Source organism: Nestor notabilis, unplaced genomic scaffold, assembly GCF_000696875.1.
Source record: "Nestor notabilis isolate BGI_N333 unplaced genomic scaffold, ASM69687v1 scaffold4934, whole genome shotgun sequence".
Taxonomy (NCBI): Eukaryota; Metazoa; Chordata; class Aves; order Psittaciformes; family Psittacidae; genus Nestor; species Nestor notabilis.
Window position 1 is genome coordinate 15,849 of NW_009924184.1, and position 27,292 is coordinate 43,140.

The 27,292-nt window shown below is 38.4% G+C and overlaps 1 protein-coding gene across 1 annotated transcript in view; it reads right to left on the reverse strand.

Moving 5' to 3' along the window:
* DENND5A (DENN/MADD domain containing 5A) overlaps positions 1-27,292 on the reverse strand; it is a gene marked incomplete at its 5' end in the record, with an annotated part of 49,700 nt that overhangs the window by 13,261 nt on the left and 9,147 nt on the right. The window contains 12 exons of the mRNA XM_010012499.1: positions 369-497; positions 1,472-1,556; positions 2,979-3,063; positions 6,329-6,481; positions 8,063-8,194; positions 11,365-11,458; positions 12,117-12,267; positions 12,714-12,948; positions 13,853-14,068; positions 15,674-15,676; positions 16,181-16,498; positions 25,767-25,954. Coding sequence (XP_010010801.1) covers positions 369-497; positions 1,472-1,556; positions 2,979-3,063; positions 6,329-6,481; positions 8,063-8,194; positions 11,365-11,458; positions 12,117-12,267; positions 12,714-12,948; positions 13,853-14,068; positions 15,674-15,676; positions 16,181-16,498; positions 25,767-25,954 — 1,789 coding nt within the window. The remainder of the gene's footprint in view (positions 1-368; positions 498-1,471; positions 1,557-2,978; positions 3,064-6,328; positions 6,482-8,062; positions 8,195-11,364; positions 11,459-12,116; positions 12,268-12,713; positions 12,949-13,852; positions 14,069-15,673; positions 15,677-16,180; positions 16,499-25,766; positions 25,955-27,292) is intronic.

Consider the following 27,292-nt stretch of genomic DNA (forward strand, 5'->3'; position numbering starts at 1 on the left):
GGGGGGGTTGGAACTAGATGATCTTAAGGTCCTTTCCAACCCTAACTAATCTATGATTCTATAAAAAGCTCAACTGAGCAAAGTAGTGGTGTTTGGACTTAGGCTCCGTTTCATTTAATCCCTAGCAATTTTTTAAGATTTCACCTCAAAGTTGAAGGCAGTCTGACAGAACTGATTCTGCATCTGAAGAATGCCATCACTGAATCATAATCACTAACAGAGATACAGTGACACACTTGAAAGGGTAGTTAGTTCCATTGCTTTTGCACACTGCTAAGCAGATGGAACAGGCACTTCTGAGTTTTTGAAGTCAAACAACTGAACAGGTTTTATTTTTTAAAAGCTTTGTCCAAGATAAATTGCCTTACTTTGTGAGTTCATGGTCTGAAAGCAGCTGTTTTAGGTGCCTGGAGAGCAACTTCTTTTCCATAGACAGACGAACCCAGGCTCTGGCCTTGCCAACATCTGTTTTGATCTCACTAATGTTCTGGATATGCCTGAGAGGGAAAAAAATAACAAAAGACATTATTCAGTATTTTCAAAGAGTGACAGCCCTTTTGAATCAAGTTAGGCTGAAGAAGAAATTTTGCTATCAATCCAAAATATCAGGCAAACTACTAGAAAAAGAGACATGATCACCTAAACATTCAGCCCTATCTAAATTCCTTGCAGATCTAGCTCAGAAAGAGTAAGAGCCTGAAAAGGAAATATCTGCAATGCAGTGCCCTATTTACAAAATTCTAAAGCAGACCCATTGCCTCACATGATTTAAGAATCATTCTGGACCTTATCACTGCAATAGTTATGGCTGAGTGCTTTGGAAAATTAAATACTGTCTTTGCATGCTCAGTAGGAGCTTTTCTTGTACGCAAGGCACAAATGGTGAAAGGACAAGCATGTCCCTTGAAAATTCACTCCTCCCTACCAAAAAAATTAGATGTTGGTAAGGAAAAAAGAGGATAAAAAAGCCTTTCAGAATTAATTTAGAAGTTAAGCATATTGGCTTTTGATGTACGGAAAAACAGGCATTGCGCAGAAGTTATAGTTTTATTCACACTACAGTACTCATTGTCAGACAAACCCATTCTTTATATCAAACAAGTTCTTTGAACTGCTTTCTTCACTGAGAAGCAAGAATGAGCTCAGAGCTATGCAACCAACTTGTCAATGACTGGGAAAATGCATACACTACACCCACATGTCTGTGGAAATAAAACAATACAGAGTACTTAAAAAAAGAAAAGAAAAAAAAGATAAAAAAGATTAAAACAGTGCCAGGGTATTTCTATAAGCAGTAGCTGTGAAAATATAAAATCTTGACCGTATGAAATGTTTTTGTAAAGGTCAGTGAAAAGGTTGCACTACATATCTTAAAAAAGTAATCGCCCCCACATTCCCCTCCTGCTGTATGAAACACAGAAGTGTGAAAACCTCATAGGTTTCTGTGTTAGTTTTAATAACTTAAACTCACCTCATATCCTGGATGAGAGAGATTCTAAGAGGTGACATGGCTGGACTGGTATCAGACTTTCTCCTTTCTGAATCAAGAAGTATTCCTAGATTCAGAAGAACAGAATTTGTCAGTATAAATTCCTATAAAGATTTTAAAATCAATATATATTAAAAAAAAAAAAGAGGTCAATTAACACCAACTTGCACTTTTGAGTTACTGAGCACTTACTGCTTTGTGAAGATATTGTGGCATATTTCCACTTCAAATGACAGGAAAACGTAATATGCTACACAGATGGTTATGCAGATCAGCACACACTGAGCATTAAACACTTTAATGAGCTTAGATTAAACTGAAATTGGTATGACATCAAATGGCTTAAGATATATACTAATCAAGTATTATTTTCTAAAGACTACCCTATTTTCTTTCTATGTAGTAAAAATGATTGGTACTGTTGACAGCAGAAAATTGAGTTCAACGTCTTTTGCTCAGTACACCACACATCATATGCTTAACTCATCGATCACTTTGCATGCTCCTGTAACACCACTATTTTTAAAAATAGAACACTTCAGGGTTTTTAAGCAACATTATTACTCCTATCTTTCAAATTCCACTCTATAATGAAGTTGTACATGAAATACAGTCCCTGCCCTCAATCTAAAGTTAGAAAAGATAAAAATGATTGCAACTTCAGTCTGATACGCAAAACCACCATGGACCAAGCGACATTCAGGAGACCTTAACACTTTCCAAATCTTTGGTTTTGGTTACTTACAGGACCTTGTGCATGTTAGTAATGCTCAGCTTTTTGCCTACACCACCCACCGCCTCCCCCAGAGCCATCTATACCCCTTTTTGGAGTTACACACAAAGGGTGTAACTTATGTTATACCCTATGCCCACATCTGACATGAGCAGTAGGGTTTAAAAGTTACATTAATAACCTTAGAAACACTTTGTAATATTACTTTTACTGCATCACGGTATATAACAAAAATTAAAATGTTTCTTCCATGTTTTTTGTTGTTTCTCGGTTTTGTTGCAGTTTTTTCAATGCCTGTTTCTTTTAAACAATAAGCCTACTGTTCAATTGTTTTTCAAGACAGAATGTAAAACTTCAGTACATAGAGCTCCATTGTATATATTTATACTTGGTTTCCACTCCCATCCGTAACTCAATATGCTTTGCCAGTCATGCAGTGACCATGTGTCATATGAAGGCTGGTATATCAGAGCAATAAATTTTGAAGCCTATCTTTGAAACACCAGATATTTCTGGTATCTGCAGTAGTCAGACACCAGACCCAAAAAAGCGGGCTCAATCCAAACAATTTTATTTTTCACAACATATACTGGGACAATACACCAGGTCCTATTAATTCTGTAGCAGATAGAATACTTGATTCAGTTATATTTAGTGAAGGATATTTCCAAGGAAACAATCTCTGCATGGTGCAAATCTGCAGACAGCTCTTACTCAGTTTTTTTATCATCTTTTTCCAGTGGCAGCCAATCTTACCTGAGGTACTGAAGCTGCCTGATGTAGTTTTTCTCTGTCTGTTTTCCAGGTAGTGTAACAGATGAGACCACAAAGCAGACTTTCCCTAAAATTAAAAAAAGAAGAAACAAACAACCAAAACAAAAACCTCATTAAAGAAATCACTATCAGCTAAATAAAAGTAAGCCAAAAAAAAGAAACAAAGAAAGAAAAAAGCATTGAAAGTACCAGCCATAACAAAGGCTTGATTTAAATATGTCTCTCCCTATAAAGCCATTGGTAAAAACCAAAAATAAGACACAAGTTGGAGGTGCTGAGAAAATGTAAAGAGAAAGAAAAACAAGTCAAACTACTCGGATCTAATGATTCTGGTAACAGGAAAAAAGCCAAGTGAGCTTCCTTCCTCATCGTTCATTAACATGATGAGAACATTTAAAGGCTTGTAAAACACTACGTGCAAGTGTTCTAGGAGTTCTAAGTCTGAGGCTATAACCTGTACTATGTGTCTTACCCACCCTGCCTCTCCAGCAGTGAAGTGACAAGAGATACAGAACCAGCCTGAGTAAACCATCTTATACCCAGATCAAGCCTTGTGCATTTGTTCTCTTGAGGGTAATACAGGGCTACGGATACATGCTGTCAATTTTTAGAACCTCAGAAGATCCCCTCTATTTCATCAGGCAAACGACTTGGCTAATCACACACATAGTAACTGACAACTCAAAACACAAACAAGAGAATGAAAGCATATCAGCAAGAATACTCCAACTCTACACATTATAAAACCATTTTAAAAATTACAGCTTGGGAGGTAGTACTTAGGCCAAGATAAACCTGTCAAATGATGTTAAAAGATGTACCTTGCCTTGCTCATTGCTGCTTTCTTGAACCGCTGGTGGCTTAACACAGAGTGTGAGGAAATCTTTCGCTGGCAAACTATACAGATTCTTGGATTCATCCTAAAATATTCTGCACAATAAACCAAAATCTTGCAAAGCCACAGAAAGGCGGCAGTAATTGAACAGGGGCTCTCAAAGACATTGATTGGAATTACTTAGAGAGGAAATTTCTTAGTATTACTTATCTTCCTAAATTATTATATTAATTTGAAATCCCAAGAAAGATTTTGCAGTTTTGCGTTTCAGAAATGCAGCCATATTATAAAGCAATATTTTTATTTACAACTTTGTGCAGAAAGAAAGTGAGACTGTAAAGCAATGGTTGTCAATTCTGCACTATCAATGTCATCTAAAATCATGTAAATGCCTTCCTAGAAGTGCAGTAAATACAGTTCACCTCTGAAATACCTTTTTTTAAAAAAACTATCTTTAAAAATCTCTGATTTTTAATAGTATAGTGTACTCCAGTTGACATAAAGAGCTAATGATCATGAGGGATTATTCCAGAAGTGACCTGCCTTCAGAAAATAAACCCTAGAGTGTCTCTAACATCTGTGTTGAGAGAAATCTATTACAAATATGCATTCACTGGTGAACTTTTAACAAAATTCAGAGCAGCTCAGTATCTCATGTGTATACCTGACAGATCCAACATGGAAAGCCAAAACTGCAAGACTTACACAAACATAAAAAGAAAGCATGAAAAATACCAGGGAACAGCTACATTCAAAATGGCATTTCTCTCAATGAACATACACATGCACACACAGTCTAGTGTTCAGCAACTAGCCACCATGGCAAGGAGAACTGCAACAGCTCACATGAAACAGCAAACAAAGGATCCTGCAGCAAGCAGATGTCAACAACATGATGAATGTAAGAACTCATGCAGTGTATATATATCTGCCCGTTTCCTTTACCACCACGTTACCCTCTTTTAACTTCACCAAATAGCAATGATGATGCAAGCTGTATCTAAAAGGGAAAGGAAGACAGCCTAAGGGAAGCAGTGGGACAGAGAACAGGCAAGAGAATAACCACGGCCTTCTGAAAGTTCAGACTACTTCAGTCATTAGATCCTATATCTGACAACTCTCCTGCACTGCTGTGGGCAAAGGAAGGTGTGGATTCACTCTGCAGGTGGAAGAATTGGCAGGTAGCTAATGTAGGATTTTCAGGGTTCATCAGCAGGGAAGAGGTAAAAGCAGGCATTGGTGGAAGGAAAGTCATCCTCATTACTATGGTCAATTGTGAAAGAAGAGTCTTACTTGGCTCTGTATTGAAAAATAAAATAAAACCCATGTATAAACCAGCAGGCTTTTGCATGTTTAATAAAGGCCAGAGCACACACAGAATTGGTGGTGCCTTTGTTGTTTTCTTTTTTTTTAAACTGTGGATCATAATACAAGATGTGCTGCACTTCCTCCATCAGGCCTCTATTATATTCCACCACTGTATTTATTCCACCATTCAGCACTGTTTGCCAACATCTGCAATCAATCCAAAGCATTAACCTTATGTAGGGTTGGCCGTCTGGTGGTCTGAAAGGCCCAAATCTGAGTTGAAGCAGAGTATACTGATGCTCTGTCTTCTAAGACGAAAGCAGTACAGCTTCTATCCTAAGTGATATACAAGAGGGAAGGGAGAGAATCACACAATAAATCTTCACATAGAGAACTGCTACGTAGTTTGAAGGAGAGCAGATTTAAACACTGGTGCTTGGATGCTGGGAACAGAGATACTGAATTACAGTTGACTGGACTATGTACGTTTATTCTGCATGTGCTTTAAAAAAAAAATGTTATTCTCACTGTCCTTGCTATTTCTTTGTACAAAGGAGGAGGAAAAGATAAAGATCTTCCAAAATCCATCTAGTCCCACAAGTGACTCCAAACAGAAGAACATGACAATTATTAGTTTCATAGGAAAAACAACACCCCTAACTTGTGATCTGGTAAATATCACTTAACTATGCCTCCATCATCCAGGAAGAACCAAAATAGGAAGGGTTTTATTCTTGAAAACTAAATTATCCTGCACGAAAACAAATTCCCTATACCATATCCCATTTAGAGCATCTTTAGATATGCTGCATTCTAACCTATGCAACTTCATTAGCAAAAGTATTAAGAACACCGAAAAAGTTTTATTTACCATCCTATTAAGAAAAAAAAAAAACAAAAACACCACCAAAACCCACAGACCAAACCAAACCCCCAGGTTAAATGGAAAGAAAGTCTTCCAAGAAGTCATCTGTGGAACACATCTACATGTACACTTGCACATACCCCAGAGCAGAAAGTAGAGACAGACAAGGGGGCAGTAACTGACATAAAAAAGGCTAGAGGGAGACAAGTATTTTAACACATCTATATACACACAAAAAGTACCCTCTGGAAGCAGAAATAGGAAGAGCATAACATGACTTTAGGAAAGTGCACTCTGCAACATAGAGGAATATTTGTTCCTCACCTGTTTGACTTGCAGACCGTGGCTCCATATCCTTTCTAAGAGGTCACACAGACTGGCTATCAGGGTATTCTCTTCCACACCTGTGATATTCACTTCACCATGACCTAGCTCCACAGCTTCTCGACCCATTTTTTCAACCAACATCCTCTTGGTCTCAAAAAGGAGAAGGCAAGAGAGTTAATTCTTTCCACAGGAACTTTCCACTTAGACTTTTTAAATAACCAACAAGGAAGCACACAATAGTAAAGATTGGGCAGAGTAACTGGGTGTACACAGTATTTCTGAGGCTGGTGCAGGACTGCATTTCTTTCATCCTTGTTTTTCAAGCCACGGCTGCACTACTGTTGATTACTTTACAGCCTCTTCCACCTTCCTAACGGGGGCTTGCAAATGGGCACATAAGCTTTCACAGAGTAACCCCAAGAAAGGGAACAGCAGGACACACATTGACAAGTGAGAGACCTAGCAGCAAGGCCCTGCAACACGGGTCTCAGGTGTTTCTGAAGTCTCATGAGTGCAGGACTAGAAGCAATATGCTATGTCCACCTCCTTCCAGTGTAGGTGAATGTGCACAAGTGCTTCCAAGTAGCAGGGGGATATGTCATTCTTGTGAGACCCCATTCTGTCAGAAGGGTATTTGTGTTTAAACCAAACCCATTCTGGAGTGTACCTCTTGAGTCTCCTGATGAGCCACATCCTCCTAAATCATGCACAATTTCATTCTGGACAACAAAGATCTCACCAACATTCAGAAGTACAGTCTCCCAGGCACAAAATAGTCATTGTATAGCTACCTGGAGGGAAAAATTACTACGGAATTGTTTCTGATCATCTCTTACACAGTTTTTCATCTTTGTTGCTATTCTAGAGTCTCTCTCAAATGAGTGATACTCCCTAAGGCACCTACACACAGTCTCAGTTGAGACGAAGAATCCCAACTTAGCCTCTAGCTTCTTCTCCTCACCTCCCCTGGTAATTTTTTAACAGCAGGCTTACTACATTCACTAGAGTTGCATTCCCACAGTCTATCTTCAGGGATTTTCACCTCTCTTATAAAATGACAGGGATTATTTGGACAGTTTCATATACACAGAAAACCAAAGTAGATGCATGTTTCAAACATCGTTTCACAAAGTTATATACAATTGCTGTATTACCTCCACTGACTTACGGCAAGAATGTGTCTATTTGATAACTCTTCTCTTTACTGTGTTAGTATAAACATTAACATTTAATTCAGATGAATATATTGTCAAATACATACTGGTGAAGCATGTATACAAGCTAATGCCAAATTTCTTTGCTTAGTGCTTGAAAACTTACGTTTCAGAAGTTTGTTAACCCACTTCCTTTAGTTATGAGAAAAGCTCCTGCATTTTCACCACAACCTTCTCTTTTGGAATATTCAGTCTTGTTGAAATAGTATAGTCTCACTAGTGATAACTGAAATATACTATAATAGACATGGCAGTGGGATGATAAAGACCCATCAGAATATTCAATCTTTCTATCATTTTACATTCTCTATCATAAATCTGCTTGATAAAGTTTCCACTCCTTGCAGAATTTCTAAATACATTATCTCTTCATGAATTTCTCACTACCATGCAAAACTCGGCAGATGAATAAAGCAGAAACACATGATGGAAGAGGAGAGTTCAAACACATTGGCCACAAAACGGTCCATAAAGGACGAATAAGAGGTGCAAGAGAACAGAACTATCTCTGTATTACCTTATTACGGCATTCTTTCAACAAGCCTTCTACAAACTTCCAGTTTGTTTGTGCAATTACCGATGGAGAGAGGTTAGACAGTTTGGGCTGTCGAATAGTGCTGCCCAGATTCCTGGCTTCTTGAATATACTTCTGTATTGGGGTAAAAAATTGACAAATACAGATAAAAGTGCAAGTGAGACTACTTTGTCAAGAGAAAAGGGTAAACTTATCTTTATAACCCACCCCTGTGCAACGAGGAGGAAAGGATCACATCCTCTTTCAGCATTATACTGGGCACTTAGTGTGCTAGTTCACTGGAAGTCAAATCCCAATTCATGTTACCTATCTAGTATTAGAACACACATTGCTGAATAACAAAAACACAATACAAACTGCCAAGGATATTTAGATGCATAGAGATTCGATTACTCCCTCCACCACTGAGAATTATCTTGTTATTTTTTCATATAAAATGAAAGCTTGTAGTAATTACCCAGACCACGTCTATTCAAATGGCAGACCAGTCTACACGGGGACTGCAAGAAAACTTTGCCTGGAGCTTGAAAACATCTGAGATCTGTGCTATGCCCTGCATCCTTGCAGAAATTCTGTTTCTTACAGAAACAGCTTCTTCACAAAACAGCTTCAAAATGCTACCAGCAGCTCTCAGCTATGAACCATCTGCAATTTTGAGCAAAATACTTTCCTGAACTCACTATACTCAAAAGAGCTTTTCAGCTCCTGTTATTGCCAAGGAGTTGCCACTGTTTTCATCTCAGAGACAAGAATACTATTACAAATGCTTCGAAAGCCAGGTGACCAAAGATTGTTTGAGGCATGGCCAACTGTGAATAAGTTATAAAGTCCTGTATAGGCAGTGACAGAATACTAAGGATTAGTACGTATTTCAGATTAATACACAACTTCTCTAGCTTACACTGAAATAATGACCGACTGAAACATCAGTGAACAGATAAGATTTGTCAAACACAGTATGATCTTTGTAAAGAGGGGAAACCACACCTTCTCCATGAGCCTTACACTAAAGAGCTATGATATATACATTTAATTATGCATCTTTATCCAGGACTATGATTACAGTCATATTGTGCATTGGACATACCAGATAACGCTCTGACACAGATTTTATAGAGGGCATGAAGGGCCAATCATGCTGGTCCCAGACTAAACATAACTGCAACGGAAGTTCTGACATGGAAAAGTCCAGGTGCTGGCAGGAGAAGTTGGTAGCAAAAAGCCAAGCAGACCATGCAAAGTGAAAGTGGTAAGCACATGTAAAGTAATAAAAGCAAGCATGCAAAACAGAAAAGGAAGAGAGTGAAGACATAATGCAATGCAGAACTCCCAAGCATTCAACATAAAAATAAATTTGTAAGTAATGAATCTGAAAGGAAAAGAAGAAAAGATAGTGTTTAGTCATTGGATTGATGTACTCTGCTCTCCACTGAGCACAAATATTTGCAAGTTAAAAACCACTAAGCTTCAATTCCACAGATTTATGTTGGCTGCCCCAAAGCTTCAATATATCTACAACTCACAACACTGCACTTTGAAACCACTGCCTCCTCCTCAGCCTGATCCCCAGTGTTCATCTCAGATTGGCCTCCTCCCCATTCTTTCACACTGAATAGGAAAGTCAGTGGTTCACCTGGGAGAGGGGTTCAATGTTCAGTCAGTATTATGAAATCAAAAAGGTACTGCATACAACCCTGAAACACCAGTATAGATTAACCTGGCAGTTAATCTGTATTTGTAAATCTTATTCCTCAAAAATTATTTGCCTTGTGTGACACAGTAACTCCTACAGGATAATCAGCTTGTGAAGGGTCAGTTAAAAACACAAAACAAACAAAACCCCCCAGAGACTAAAGGTAGACTTTTGCCTTTGTGAGTACCTAATTGATCTCTCAGAAGTTCACATGCTAAACATCATAATTGTTAAAAGCAATAAGGTTATAAATCAACTATTCTTCACTTATGCTACTTCTACGTAAAAAGTACTTTAGTTATCTGAGCAGAGAGAACATGTCAAAGCCACAATCTACTCGTAGGTGGGTTTTTATTATGCAGGCATTCTTCTGTTACATGGTTATGAATGACATAGATGACACTATACTTCAACACAATTTTAACAAACCAATGAGAAAATTCTGGAAATTAGTATACTGGAAAAGCAATTAAACTCATCACTACCATAAAAGAATGAACTGGACAAAGGTACTTGATTTCGACAGCACTATCCTAACAGACACAAGACTACTTTAAAATTCCAAATGAAGCTTTTCTGAAGATATTTAACAAGGCAAGAGAATATTGTCTTCAATGAAAAACATACATTAAACAAAAGTAGAGCTTTGGGTTACTAAACAAAACAAAACAAAATTAATTCTGATATGTTAAACCAGATTATTTTCAGAATTACCCATAAATCAACACCTGGTATAACAGTTTGCAGTCTGCATCATTTGAACCAGGAACTGTACTGTAATTAGTTCACATCACCCAGATCTTTCAAAATCCCTTCACCACAAACAGTAACTATCAGCTGTAGGAACTGTCATTAGAGAAATTATCAGTTCAGAAGGTGGCCAAATCAGCACCAGACTGAGCTGTGCAGAAACAGGCAGACACAAACCTGACAGTATGGATGGGGTTCACATTCCCACCTTAGCATGAGGTTGTGTGTCAATCTGCCACCTTAAGACTTTCTTTACAATCTATAGACAAAAGCCAGGCAACTCCAAAAGGCAATGCTTCTGATTTTAGGATTAAATTTATCACTCTCTGGAGGTGATTGTCTTTTCTCCGTCAAATACACAAAAGAAGCACAGGGTGACTAATTTATATAGAAACAGGAAATAGATGACTGAAAACTTAACTTAAATTTCCCCTTCCTCTTCCCCTCTCTTACATTAAAAAATAAACCAACACAAAAAAAAACCCAAAACCACACCCACCTAAACACCAAGAACCCACCCACGCCCACCCAAAACACAGCAACAAGAAAAAACAAACCACACCACAAAATTCTAAAGCATGTGAAAACATTTTCAGGGAAGTCTCCTGTATATGGAATGAAATGATTTTGTCCTGAGAGGGGGTAAAAATGGCGTAACTTTTAGAATAGGCAAACTAAGAAATTCTGATCTGCTAAGGACCTTCATTTGTATTAAATACACATAAGGGAGAGCAGAGATGGACTGCAAGTGACTGTCTAGACATTTCATAAAGGCTACAGAGCATTATTCAGGCAATTAAGGGCGGGGGGAATCAGATCTCTATAGCTGAACGATTTTCACCTCTCTCTGATCATTGTCAAGACGCAGGTGCTCTGTGTGTTGCTTCTGTCTGTCCTTCCGTCTCCATTGTGCAGGAGCATTTCTCTTTGTCCACCTACAGACAGAGGAATATTATTGAACAAATGTCAAGAGTGAGGTGAAGGGCAGCAGTGGAAGTATATTACTGTATATTGAACATTTTGACATCAATTACATCAGACAAAGTGCAACTGCAAATACACACAAAAGAATCTCTGTGAGGCAACCAAAGGATTTCAAAAAACTACAATATGTCCACTTACTTTGTATTTTTCCATTCTCTTATGATATCTAGTTGCAATTTACACCTTCTTCTTCTTCCTTCAAAGTTTTTATAAGAAGATATCCTAGAACATTTGCTAGGTCTTAACTGAGATCCAATAAGGAGATCTGCTTTACATCAACAGTAATTACAAGTAACTCAAAATATATCAGTTTTAACCTCAAACATAATAGGGCTTTCTTACCTAAATTTGCTTCTGGACATTCAGAAAACAGAAAGAAAAGGAAAAAGCAGGGAAAAAAAGGTGAAAAAGAGATGGGAAAAAAAGGAGAGGAAAAAAAAGGGGAAGGAGAAGGGGGAAAAAAAGCAAGAGATATAACAAAAACCCCTCCACACACAACCCACCCACATCATCTGATTTGTGCTCACAAAAAGATACTGGATTTGCTTTCTAGTATCTCTGCTTTGGTACCATGCCAAGATCCAGGAACTGTTGTCCTAGATTACTCACTTGTTGCTTGCTGGTCCAATGGATAAAACATCAGACTGAAGCTTGGGAAAAAATCCAAGCTCGTATTTCCCTTGTCCAATTTTCATGTCCAGTAAGTGTGGGTGGACTGCCGTGTGATCTATTTTTGCTAGCCTTAATTCAATAGATTTCTCTGAAACAATAAGAAAGTTAGATTTTTTTTTTTAAGGTGTCTTAATCAGATAGGTATATATAATCACACATCCTCAACTAAAAAGGACGTCAAATTTAAGAGAGGAGGTAAAAGTTTCTTGGTGACCCAACAGGTGCACTAGTACAAGAGTGCATTGAAAAAAGGAGCAAAACATTTATCCTCTTTAAGCTCAAACATCTTTCACACGAAGCACGCAGGGAAACAGTTGAGTTCAATTAAACTTTACACTAACTTCATCTCACATCTCAGCTTCCAATATAACACTTAGTTTCCCCCTTAAACTTTATACCTCAGTTTTTTTATCTTGTTTGTTTGTTGGGTTTTTTTGAGGTTTCAAATCATGACTCATTATTTAATGTCTACCACAAACAGCACTGGTTAGTTGTATTTTCTTTAGTGTCAAGAAAGTGGCTTATTACTCTTACCAGCCTCATCAATGGTTGTGCACTTTTGATACATAGATGTTCGCAGAGTTGGTGTCCTAACGTTTAGCAGCCTAATTTTATCCACTCTGGAATCAAATACTCTCAAAACAGGGTCTTTATCATCTTCATCATGGCACATAATCTTATTGTCAATAAAAGATGCAAACATCTGCGTCTCCAAGAATCTTGAGAGGAAAGGCAAGTAAGGTTCAGGCTGGTCCGACAAGAAAGATGCCTAATAGACAAGAAGAGATAAGAGTATTTGGGAATCTGCAGCGAGATACATCCACCAAAAGCACCTATTTTTCTAATCAATGATATTTTATAGAGCTTTGGTGCCACTTAAAGCCTAGTTTTATTACACACGCCAATTTTATCTCTGAACAAGCAGTCTATATGAAATCTCCAGCTTCCTGACAATAGCCTACTATTATAGCACACTAATTATTTAACTGTGATTTTACTATTTACTTTATTTTCAAAGAATTTCAACAGAATCAGCTAACCACAGCAACAGTACCACAGGTGTGGATACTACGTACTTCTGGCTGGACTCATAGCCTTATAAAGTTGATGACAATCTTTTCATATGATTTGATGGGAATCTGATTAGCGCCTTAGCAGGCAATGCTGCAACATAATCTTCACCCACATGAACTATCCTACTGACAAATACCTGATCTCCAGTAAAAAAGGCAGTAGTAAAATTCGAAGAACTGGGTCTTGTGTTTCCCTAGAAAAGAGCTAGGAAAACATCTGGTACACATGTATGCAAGTGTCACGTGCAGTCATGGCTTTATCCATGAACATATTCAGCAATTCCTCTGGTATATAATAAAATAATAAAGTATTTTCACTAGTAATATTAATGTCTAACCTCTACATCAACGTTAAAGTGAGGCTTCCTAAGCTATTCTTCTACAGCAAACTGTATTTTACTACAGTATCCTTAAAAGCATATCCTTACCTCTCTAAGCATGTGTATGCATGTAATTTTCCATGTACATTATGTGACTGTTTTGGGGAACACTGAAATTTTATGGAAGAAATTACAATTTTGCAAGTCCTCAATAAACAAAGTCTTAAGTTTGAGTATTGTTTTACTTCTTACATTCACACAGCTTCTTATTACAGCTTACTTTATCGAAGTTTTGCATCTGCTCCCTGTTTGTAAACCAAGATTCCTTGTCCTGACTGGGTTGAATAACAAATACTTCATAATCTGCAAACATCTGTGTAAAGCGGTTGGCAAAAACTTCACGGATTTGAATGTTCAGCTGGTAAATCTTGAATTCTTCTTCATCACACTGAATTTTAAGATCCTTTTTGCTGCTGGTCTCCTCTCGCACCTCCAACTGAGAAAGAAAGGGAGCACACAAAACATTTGTATCATTGCTTTGACAGGTATTCTAAACTCTGAATCTGTCATTCAGCTCTGAAGTCAACATTCCCATTAAAAAATAGATTAGTTTCAAGTACTGTAATAAAACAACAACATCAAATAAATCTAGAAAGAAACCTTTATCTATAAAAGTTCTAATTTCGATAATAAACTATAACCTACTTTAGTACTAAAAAGGATAGATAACAACCATACACATGCCACGTATGCCATATACTTGATTTACTTTATTCTACCCTTTAATCACCTGATTAGGCTTTTTAAGGGTGTTTACTATCCCTGCATATTAGGCAAATACATATTTCTGTCTGGTGTAACACAAGGTTACACCAGGTTTAGTACTGTTACAGTTTAATACCTACCAGCTTTCAAATGAAGACAGAAATGCACAGTAAGAAGAAGCCATGCATGTCTAGTAGCTAATGTCCTGTAACTTCAGTCCTTAGCAGTGTAATGCGTAATTCATCACTACACAGCCCAGAGTAATTTTAACTGAAAATGCATTATATTTCATTAAAAACGTGGGCTAAGATTTCTGAAAACAGGAATAGGAGATGCAGATATTCAGTTCATGTTAGTTTTGACAGGAATTGAGTACTTAGAAAAATGTAAAAAATCCAAGCCACAAGCATTCACGCACTAGTTTGAATACACATTTACTACCCCTGCCTTTGTTAATTATTATAAAAGAGGCACCACCACACATAACTGACATAATACACAGAGCTTACAACACCTGCACAATAATGCAGTTGCTGCAGCTGTCCCATGCTTCTTAAAGCACCTTGGTTATAGCAGTCCAAGGCCAGCTATAAATAGCATTATAGACATGCTCTCTGCTACAAAGCGCTCTGCTATTCAGCCATTTCTTCTAGCTGTATCTCATAAGTAGCACTTGGAATCTATTCATTCCTCATTAATTGGGTATTTGGCATTAAGCAGATTTCTTAATTACATATTTGAGAAAATTTTGACAGTTACAACCTATACACTCCTATCATCACAAAAAAGGCTAGTAAAACGGGATTTTAACTACTATGGAAAAGAGTAGATAAGGCCTGTATGTGCAAAAATTAAAAAGACCTGTACTCTTCCCATTACTTCCCAATCCATTCAGGAAAGGAACAAATGTTTCTTAGCAATTTTCCCCTCAACAACAGTAAAACAATGCAAAAGAAAAACGTGAGAAGAGGAACACAGCTGATCTGAGCATCAAATTTGGTCTAGTAACAACATGCTGCTTCTTGTAACTGCCCTGCAGCTCCCTCCCCACAAAGCAGCTCTCCAACCTATTGTAGGTCACACAATTTCTTTCTCTGTTTGTCCCCACCTGCAGCCCAAGTTACGGAGTAGGAATCAGACTCAGCAATGAAGAACTGGTCAAGATAATTGAAACATGCAAGAAATAAAACCTTTGCTGAGAAAATCTTCACTCCATTCCACAAAGGCTCAAAAAACACACAGTGGTCTTTCAGGCAATACCTTTTATGAAAGAGTTCCCAATTCTGATTGCCAGAAAAAAATCTAACCAGAGTCACCATGAGCTATGCACATCCACTTGCTGGGAATCAAACACTAATGCAATTTACAGCATCAACCAGAAAAAAGCATCATAGTATCCCTCTGGCAAACATACACAAGCAAAATTATACATACTCAGCATACGTATTCTACATCTTCCTAAAGAAAGATACCTATAAAAACCAAGAATGGATCCTAACTTCAGGATTATGTGGATGTCAGTTTTAGCCACTAGCAAGTAAGTTTTAGCCACTATTTCTTAATAGTAAATAGTAAGAAAGTGGTGTAAATTTAGAATAAATCTTAAAACCAAGAATAAACAAGGTAAGGTGCTTTTTAGAACACATTATCTTGGCAAAGAAACACTTGGAGGATAGCGAAAGCTTTCCCTAGGTGCTGTGGGGTTAAACCGCACCCCCTCTTCCCCCCAAGCCTGCCCTTGCCTCTCGGATGTTCACAAGGTTTGTGAACAACGTCTTTGGACCGTGACTTCAGACAACCTACTACTGAAGGTTCAGAGAGTGCTGATACTTTCATAGCTTACCTTTACTAGACTCACGCCTGTTCTTTTAACAAGTGCTTGGAGTCTTGCAATAGTCTCATTTTCTTTTAGCAGCTCATAGGAATTCAAAGGTGATCCTGCTATGTTCCCATTTCTTTTATCAGAAACCAGGTCACATGCTCTGAGGCTCTTCATCTTGGAGGCACTTTCACTGCAGTGAAGGTTTCCCTCAGGTGGAATTCCAAAAGCCATTAGTATCTCTGAAATTTCCTGAATGAACTCAAGTTTATTCGGGAACTGGGGTAAGTCTTCTGGCAGCTCGATGAAATGGTTGTCTACATCCACAAAGCACAGGTTAGCCTGGGATTTAATTTAGAACAGGATACCATTACAATATCACTAAGCATAAGGGTCATGTTTTATTCATCTTTGTATTTTGTGCTTATTAAAAGATTCAAATACATTTGCATTTGTTTGGTTACTCTGTAAAACACATTTGGCCCAACCATAACTAAACTGGCTGGCTGACTTTGGGGAAAGCAGCGTAAGGTCTACATTTCCAGGTCTTTCAAGGAGGTGACTAAGAAAGAGGACTAATTTTAAAGTTGTTTACTAGGTACAAAAGAGTTTGTAGCATATATAACATACAGATGTGTGAATTTTTTCATACACATACAGCTAGATTTTAACTAAAGGATATTTGCAGTACTACTTCATACACATGCATATGACTGCCTGTTTCTCAGATTATCAGTCCACCCTTGTAAGGGGTTTGGTGAATTCCATTCTAAAAGGTGTACTGATGTTGCAGAACACTGCAGAGGCTGCAATAAAGTTACTTTCTCTTTTCTGTAAGCAACTTGAGAACTAATGCAATTCCTTGAACAAGCTTAGAAGTTCGTTACCATGGGGAAAAAGTAATAGAACTAGTTTCAATTCTCACTGAACATTAAAAAAACCCAACAAAAAAAGAAAAAAGAAAAAAGAAAAAAAAAGGAAAACCACCTATGTGGTTTCCACAGTAACATCAAAAGAAGCTATGTTCACAGTTTACCTCACCCTACATTGCCAAATCTGTATCAAATGGTTTCATGACATTACATAATCACATACATTACAGCAAGACTCCATTCATGTGTGAAATCTGCCTTGAAGGTTAAGTATACAGAACAAATGTTGCATTTCAGTTTTCTTCACTGCAGAATTAGCATGGACTGTCACTTGTCTCTTTAGCCTTCTCTACACAAAATCCCTTCACCCAGACTATGAGGTATTTTCAACGTACATTCATCACATTATTCTAGGAGCTACATCTGAACTCAGGTCTCACTATAGCTTTGCAGAAAAACTACATATCAAGTCATGAGAGCTAACAGATCTCCAGGTATTTCTTACAATTCACCAAATGCAGAAGGATGGAAGCACTCTCACAGTTTAATAGGAAAGAAACAATTGGAAGAGATTTAACCTCACACTGAACCAATGATGCCAGAAATTAGAGCAATGTACACAAGCAGCAAAGCATCAGTAAGGACCAAGTAGTTCCAGTAGGATTTTGCTGTGGGATTGATCATAAGCAGACCAGGATAAGCTGCATAAAGTAAATACGAATTGAATTAGGCGTTGCAAAAGAACCCAAAGTCAATAAATTCAACTAAGAGCTTGACTCTGAAACAGCTTCTGGTGCATGCTATAAAGCTTTTATTTTTAAAAGAGGGCAGGTGTCATTGTCCAGCATGTCCCAATATCAAATTGCCCAAACACAGCAGGTGGGGTGGGTGCCTACCAAACAAGGCAGCTCCAGTGGTAGGCTAGGGATGCACGCAGAGTGCATCTGCCTTCTCATCCAAAGGAACACTTGACACAAAGGGACAGCATATACACAAGTACTCTCATGTTTCAAGTAAGCACCTGAATTTAGGACTAAGACTTCCACTATACACACGGTTCTGTGATGATCAGAAGTCAAGTCAGCTAATGTTTATCAGGAACACTTTAAGCACTTCAAGATATGGGACAAGTAAAGCCTTGAAACAAGGCACAACGCCTACCAATCAGTGCTGAGGGAGAAACTAAAGCCATTTTTCACAAGCTGTCTGCAAAATGGCAAGAAAGACTCATTAAGAAACTCTACAAGTAGTTTAATTGTATTACTTCCTTTTAAAACTCCCTTTAATTCAACTTTCTTTCTTTTTGGGATCATCTTACGTTAGCTCAGATTCTGCAGAAAACATCACTCTTGGTTAAGCTTGGTTATATCTATAAAGCTCTTGGCCAAAAAGTAACCAAACGTTAACTTTGCTGGCGTAGACATCCTAGCCTTCACACCAAGAATAAACTCCTTGCCAATGAAGAAAAAGACAAATTTAATGCTTGTTGAAATTGCTCATAACTCTCTGGGCTCATCTGGATAATTCTTCCAACAGTCAAATATCAGTTCTGCAGAGCTTCTCTTTAAGAGCAATACACACAGTTCAAACTCTCTAAGCCACTAATGATGATTGCTTATCAGCCACTTACTATTACATTTCCCAGAATTTGCCCTATATAGAAGAAAAAACAAGTATGTTAGTGTACACTCTAAAGGGTGTAAAGAAAATCTCTGGGGACACTACACTTATTCAGTGCCTGGTTAATAACATGTAAGGTAGAGGACTACCCACAGCAGCCTAAGCAAAGGAGATTCAGTAGATGGCGTTAGCCTTGCTTAACTTAGGGAGACTGAGGTCATCCTCAAGAACTGCATAAGCACTTCCAAAAAGGCCATGTTCCCCAGGGAATAGAAATGGCAAAGACACCCCACAAGCCCTTCAACAGGTACCAAAACAACATTTTCCTGTGAAACTGAAATCCCAAGTAAATAAATCACCAGTAACAGACATCAAAACACTAAGTCACACAACTCTGCTATACTACAGATCCAACAGAACAGAATACCAGTAAGGGCCCCTCCCTTAAAAAGCAAGAGGAATGAAATGGCACTTATTTTTTACTAAATGGTGGCCATCCAAAGCATTTTGCATGACAGGAACTAGGGAAGTACATAAAGTAGAAAAATAAAGGAGTTCTTTGATCACAAGGTTTTAGTTATTTTGTTTCTACAGGCAGCACCATTGAGTGAGCTGTGAATTGTTGACGGTGCTGTTTGTGTCTGTGAATACATGGATCATCATTTTACACATATAAAATTAAATTATATAAAAGACAAGTGACTTAGCAACATGTGTAAATAGAGAAGAAGAACATCCTTAAGTCAGTTGCTTGGTATTTCAGGCCTCTGGAATAGTGAAATATTCTTTTACTTCTTGCTGAAGTATCAGTTTTCTGACCAAAAGGAAACCTCACATAGTTATGCACCACTTTAACAGCAGATTTTTACAAGAGAGAACACATAACACCATCACACAATAACATGTTCTTCTGAGGCACTACACCAAGGAACAACAGTGAAACATCCTAATTTAAAATTTTGTCTTGTCATAAACTGTTATCATCACAAATAATGGGTGTCCAGGTGAAAGTCTGACAAACCTTAGAAATGTGGATACAAGTCAGTCAATGTTCATGTATCTGATAGCAAAGCCTGGTCCCCTGAGGTCAACAGCACAACCTTCCACTGGCTCAGCGGGGTCTGGACTACACCCATCAATTCCAGAGCCAGAAGACAATTGCAATTCTTCAGTCTGACCTCAAGTACATTAAGAGCCAAACCCACACACAAATCTAGCAAGGCCTGCATCAAACCCAACAGCCTTCCTTTCAGCTCTGTTCAAAAATGTAGAAAGAAATGCTTTAGGTTCTGCCCAAAGTACATCTAAGGAGGAACTAACATTCACTAATAATGAGTAAGGTCCCCACCCCATTGGCATCTTAAAGAGAAAACATGCTTGATTTTAAACTTTAATATATAATTACATGGTATGTTAATAGGTACCTAAAGCAATTTAGAACAGTTAGACAGTTAGTTCTGATAGCACAATCACCATCACTTCAACCCTCTGGGCTGCCCCAGTACTTAAGGTATAGGTCATATATGGGTTTTCACATCCCCTCTTAGATGGTCAGATTGCAACATGAGTTAAGGCTTGAATACAGCACTAGAAAACTAAAACCCTTTCATCAATGGCATGTATTGTGCATTAGGTCCCTGTCCTGGGTTCAGCTACAGCAGTCATTTTTTCTCCTTCTCAGTAGCTGGTGCAGTGCTGTGTTTGTGACTTTCAGCCTGGGAACAACGCTGATAACACCGATGGTTTTAGTTGTTTCTCAGTAATGTTTACTCTGACCAAGGACTTTCTCAGTCTCATGCTCTGCCAGGCAGGAGGGGAAGCCGGGAGGAAGCAGAGACAGGACACCTGACCCAAACTGGCCAAAGGGCTATTCCATACCACAGCACGTCATGCCCAGTATATAAACTGGGGGGAGTTACCCGGAAGGCCCAGATCGCTGCTCGGGTCGGGCTGGGTATCGGTCGGCGGGTGGTGAGCGGTTGTGTCCTCTCCCCTTGTTATTCCTCTTATCATCATTATTGGTAGCAGTAGTGGTTTGTATTATACCTTAGTTACTGGAGAGCTGTTATCTCAACCCGTGGGAGTTACATTCCTTCGATTCTCCTCCCCATCCCTCCGGGAGCGGGGGGAGGAAGAAAAAGGGGGGGAGTGAGGTGGTTCCAAGTTGCCGGCTGGGCTTGAACCACGACAGTCCCAACCTTGCAAATAACCACCCACCTCACTTAACACACAGAAAACATGGATGCGTAAATTTATACACGCACGACTGGCTTTTGGAAAGTGTGTTTACATTAGTCCTAAATTCTAAAGGATGCTCCTGTGCCATTCCTGTAAGCAAATGGTGACCTTTAGCATTTATTCTCAGCACCTCTGTTCTTCATGCCAACCCAGGATTTGTGATTGAGAACAATTTATCACTGCAGCTTTCAGAAACATTAATTTTATTCCTCAAGTGAATGTTTGAAATACAGAAGAACATAACACTGAAGTCTGTCAGTAAATGTACAGTATTATCAAGGACCTATCACACAAGCAGAAAGCCTGAGAATGCATGCAAAGCAGTGATTAGCTTTCAAAATAACTATCTTGGGCAGCCTGGCCTAAACATACTGGCATGAATATATCTTCCTTATCTTCTAAAGCAACATACAGAAATAAAAACCCCTCAGAATTTGTTAAGATTTAGCACTGAGTAACATCTTTAATGGTTGAAATAAAAATACTGAGAATATCTATTTCTCATGCTAGCAGAGAGCTGGATTTCAGCTTTTAAAATCTTTCAATTTTTCTAAATGATAAAGCCTTTGCCCAAAAGTCCCTTGAAATGACTTTACTAAAAAAAAGCTTTTATAATGAAATGCTACTTTTGTTTGATTTAAACAGTGCTGGAAGATTCTGTATTGCTTATTTTCACTCAAAATATTTTCCAATTTCCACCATTCTCCTGCATTACAGAGTGCACTGCGTGTGTATCTCACCATGCACACACAAATCCAATAGCATGAAATGGCCCAGATTAACTTGCTTGTTGAAAATATATTGCTCTAGCACTGCAAAAGTTTCTTTAAAAGGAAATTCAAAGACACATCAAAAAACAATCTTACTTTAGTACTTGCTGGGTTTATCATCTGCAAGAAAGCTCATTTAACCACTTTTTTGATCAATTTTACCGATAAACAAACCACACTTGCCAGCAACATTTGAAACATGTTCTTCCCTTGCCCTTCGATTTCTGCAGCACCTTATTCTAAGCACTTCTCCCATGCTCCCCCCTTCTCTGTGAGTTCCTTACAAGCCTCTGATGCAGCCACCAGTGAAACCACAAGGATGCTAAGAGCCCTCAGCAAAATAAGAACAAGATTAACTTTGAAGTGCACTGTATCACTGACATATACAAGAAACCCAACCCTACAGTAAGCTTCCAGCCTTTGCTACAATTTTACTGGGCCAGAGAGTCAGGTCTTTAAGTCACTGGTTAGCTTCAGTGAATTCCCCATCAGGCACTGTTTTCTGATGTACCCAAGGGATAGTATAAACACGAGTTTTGTACTAATTTAGTTACTTTGCTGAAGATTTTAATAATCATCTGACAAAGCACCAACTTCTAGAATACAGCTGGGTTTCCATGCTCCCATGGTAAAACATTCCCTTAAAGCACCACATGCGACCAAAATATGGGAGACTGCCACCACAAGCAAACCAAAACAAGCCTTATGATATATATATGTGCAAGACTTAAACCACACCTGACTGAGTTAGGACAGGAAGTATTTTCACATATATTAGCCTAAAACACTTTGAGCAAGGCAAGTTAGTCTTTAAAACATCATCATAAAACCACAATCAAGAAGTCTACAGTGACACCGAGGCATCCATGCTATACTAGATAGCAATTCTTCCACAATGCCCTTCAACTGAGCAGCACTAACTGGATTTTCTGTCAGAGCTCACTTCTTTGGGCCTCGCCTAAATAGACATTGCTTTCTTTAACAGCAGTTGTCATATGCATCCATGTAAATAGATTAGCAACACAGATGCAGTTCATACAGTTTCAAGACAGTGGAACTCAGAATAGATTAGAACATAGATCAGGTCTTTATTTCTTTGTGGTAAGTGAAGAAAATTGTGATACTTACTATACCTACGAATCAGGAGCCTAAAGGCAGGACTTCGAAATTAAGTTCCTCATATAACCCTGATGATTTCATAAAGGATCATATACATCCCAAACTTTAGAGATAAAAAATGCAAAATATTAACAACCCTTTTGTAAGTTATGATAAATCTGTCTTTACACAAATAATAGATTCTACAACAAAACATTTTATGCATGTTCCTATAGGTCAGGAATTAAGTGTAGAGCTTCTCCGGCTCTGTAAGTGGAGGGTACCTGAAAGGCTAATCATAAAGTTGTTCTGAGACAAACCTGTAATCTGCAGCGCTAACTATATCAAAGCTGACTGATTAATAATATCAGAAATACTGATAATGACCAATAATTTTACTTAATGAGACCAGCATGCACTTTGAATTCTGCTTTACTTTAAAGATGGCAATTTTACTTCTTGTTGCAACAGCAGTAAACTCGCCACGATGAAAATCTCAACGACAGTGAGCTTCTCTTCTCCCCAGCCTACTTCACTTCTCAGATAAGCAAATCTATTGGTATGGGATAACCTCTTAGTCATCTTCGAAGTCTCTAGCATATGTTCAAGTCTGTTTCTATGCCATAGCTACATTCCCAGCCTGTAGTGCTAAGGACTTTAACAGTTCAAAAGAAACCCTACTTAGCAATGACTGCCAAGTCTGAGAAATGCAAGAAACTGGATTTCTCAGACTAAGTCATACCTACTGTGCTCAAAAGTTTTAAGAGCTCACTCTCTGAATAAGAGAGAGAAAAGCTGAAGGTTTGGAAGGATAAGTTTAGTCCTGTAGCAAATTCCATGACATGGGCATATTGCTGCTGATATCCCAGTCCTGTGTGTGTCCTCCCCTCCCTGCCCTCACAGACAATTCTGATCTCTGTAAGATACTACCAAAAATCTACTCCTCCACCCTCATAAAAGCTTTCTGAAAAGCAAAACGTAAACTGAGGTGCTAGATTATGTTTTAAATACTACTTGAATTTTTAACATTGAAAAATAGATCAACTGCCTTTCTTTAAACCTCCAAAGTAAGCTGATAAAACCCTTCAAAAGAATTTACCCTTTAAGTAATTGAAATACCTATTTGAAACTAAAACATGTTTATTTAGTTGGAAGTATTACAGTGATTTTAAAATGAGGAAATTCTTTGCAAAAGGAGGACAGTCTTTTAGAAGCTTGTTATAATAGTGAAAACATCCATGGTGCACATTAACATGCATATCCACATATGCATTTTACTTCACCAGCTATTCTCTCTAAAAAGTACATTAACCATATTAATTAGGCCTGTCAGGACATAAAATTTTGTAAAAATGTAGTAAGCCAAAGCAATAAACTGTTTTCATAGCAAGAACATAGACTAATCTGTTAGAAATTATGCCAGTGGAGGGGAAAAAAACTTTAAAAGAGGGGTAAAGAAAGAAATCGAGAGATTAAATACTTTATTTTTCATAGAGAAAATAACACAGTTTGAAGAGAAGCTTTCCTTTGAACTTGCCAGGAAAAACAAATGAAAACTATCAGCATATGGATTTGCAAAAAAGAGCAATGTTGGCATGGTGACCAGACTGGAGGTTCACAAAAATACCGTCTTTACTTTCATGCAGCTTTTTTAAGATTGTTGTTGTTGTTGTTGCAGCACTGCCCAATAATGAAAATCAGAACCACCACCACAGAAGCCTCTGCCTGCCATATTTCTGCTTTTCCAGCATCCTAAATGATAATCGAAGAAAACAGACAACCAGGGAAAATGGCAGAGACTAGAGAATGCTACCACAGACTATAAGTAGAGTGTTTCCCATGGTTTACACAGTCTTTCCCCTGCAAAGTTACTCCTACAAGTAAGCAGACTCCAGCAGGGGCCAGAGCTGCCTTGTTCCACAGCTAATAACTGCAAGCATTTGCTTCCCATAGGGCTATGTGACAGTGACGTCCAGCTTCTTGATAACAGCCAACCAGACCAATACATAACACTCAACATTTTCTACATGCAAGAGCAAATAAACCATTCAATGGTGCTCAATGAGAGAAGTCATTCAGATGACTGATTCAACTGCCTCACAAGCCAGCCAGACACCAGACACCTGACATACTTCCCATGGGTGGTTACTGGCTCCTGAAGACATTTCCTTTGCTACCTCAGGTACTGCTCAACCACTCTTGGTCCCCGGATCCTCACAATCAGCTCTTAAGCTCTCTCTTGGCCCACCCCTATAAAGAATATTTGTGAAGTGAACAGTGGGATAAAGTAAATAAAAACAACCTCTAAGCAGTCTGAATGTAGTCCCAGTCCCATGTATGAGTTGCAGAACCTCTATAGACCATTTGCTTCTCCTTCATACAGTGGCTGGTGTTAACAGAGCCTCACTACAAGGGAGGACTTCCTGAGCACTATGCCAATTAACACCAGTTAGCTCAAGTATATGCTGACATTTTGCTGCAGACTGAAGTGTGCATTCTAGAAGAAAATTCAAAACACTTTTGGTACAGACAACTGACAGGCTGGGTCCATGTAAGCCAACCCCGACTTAGAAATGCAGTGCAGGGAAACTCAGCCTAATCCCAGGCAGCCAGGAGCCAGCACAGCACAGCACAGCGCTGAAGCCAGTCGAGCTTTGCTCACTCGGCACCACGCAGAAGCAGCTGTATGGCCTTTTGGCCACAGCTGGTGAACTCACACTGCACTTTCTTGCATTTCCTAGCATTACAGGGCTAGGCTTTGCTGCAGAAAAATGTTCTTTCTGTAAGCCTGCTGTAAAATTAATTTTATCAGAGTGTACAATTTCCAAAATGGATTTATTTATTTACTTCACCAGATTTTCTCCAGCATCTCCAAAAAATAAACTAAGAGCTATTCTGAGCCAGCAAGAACTTCACAATGTCTGTTAGAGTTAGCACTAGTATTTTGGCTCATTTCTCACTTCCCTCATAGTCATATACAATATTTAATCAATCAAGACAAGCTCCTCTCACCTCTTGAGGAAGTTCCAGCTTAGACCTGTCATCCAGCCCATTAGAGTGCAAGCCCATGAGGTAAGGGACAGGAGCATCTAGAAAATGAAGGAGGGATGCTGGAAGGATAGGAACATAGACATGCTGCCACTGAAATGGAAACATTAGTGCTGTGATGGTCTCTGCCACAGTCATCAGTCTCTGATAATCTGAAAAACATCAAGAAAAAAATATTTTTTCTTTCACAAACATTTTTAAGTAAATTAAGTTAAAGAAATGAGAGCTTGCTTTAAAACAAAAACCACAAACCCCAGTGCTAACTGAGAAGCATCTTGATGAAAACCCAGACTTGTACACCCAAGCACATTTTGCTGAAACATCTAAGAGAGCTCAACATGAAGTAGGTCATTCTACAAGTCATATGGAAATGAGCAAATTGAGCCTTAGCATCCACTAAGTCACCTTTTGCTACCTATACCAGGGTTACCAGGAACACCAGTTTGAGTATGGAAGCAGTATTGTAATCAGATAAGAAAGACATCGGAAATAATTTCTTTTCTCTGTGCTTATGGCTTTCTATGGAATCCTTGGATGAAGCCCAAGGCATCTGGTATCTCTCAGATAAACATTTTTTAAGGGTGTGTTTAAATGTCTATAAAACATGTTGTACAGTAGCCAACACGACAACGCGACTGAAATAACTGTGCACAAAATAAAAAGCATCAGTTTCATTTATCCTTTGCAAAGTATGACCGACGTCTCAGTTTAGTGTAAAAACAGCTCATCTCCCGGAACTGAACAGCAGTGTTAAATGCACCTGTGCAACATGCATATGAAAAGATCTTTTTATTCAGCTGCTGGTGGCTAGAGCCACTGCATATGCAGCAAACACTGCAGTATGCTGGGCCAGCACCTCGCCCTCCTCTTTTATACTGCAGGATCATTTTTAACATTTTTTGATATCTATGCACCATAAAGGAAGAGGCAACACCAGATGAACTGAGAGTGTGTGGTCTAACACAACTGCTGAAACATTCAGACTGCTTTCAAGCTGCCAGGCTGGAAAGAGTATAGAATGAGCTCACAAAACTAAGACAATTTCTACCTTCAGTCAAGCTATAAATATAATACAGCCTGGAAACACAGGATGCCTTTTTCATGATACTGAAACAAGACTCAATTCCAGCCAAAAAACAGGAGGAAGGGGAAAAAAAAAATCTGTATTCTTCATACGTGTGTTGGGGAGGGGTGTATTGAGACAAGAAAGTACAAAATGAAATACAATCCTTTGTAAATCAGAAAATTCAGTATTAAGTAACATTAAGCTTGGTGGCTTTGTACATAACAACAAAACTTGCCAAACCTAAAAAGCCCAACCAAAAGAACATGATAAGGATCCTTGTATAAGATAAATCATTGTAGCTGACATAGTTTTAGAACCTTATGATCTTTGTAGAAAATTTATTGCAAGCAAAACAGGACTGTAGATAAAGAGTATCTGAAACTAGCAGATGTTCAAGAGGTGCTGTAGCTAAGTTAACTGATAA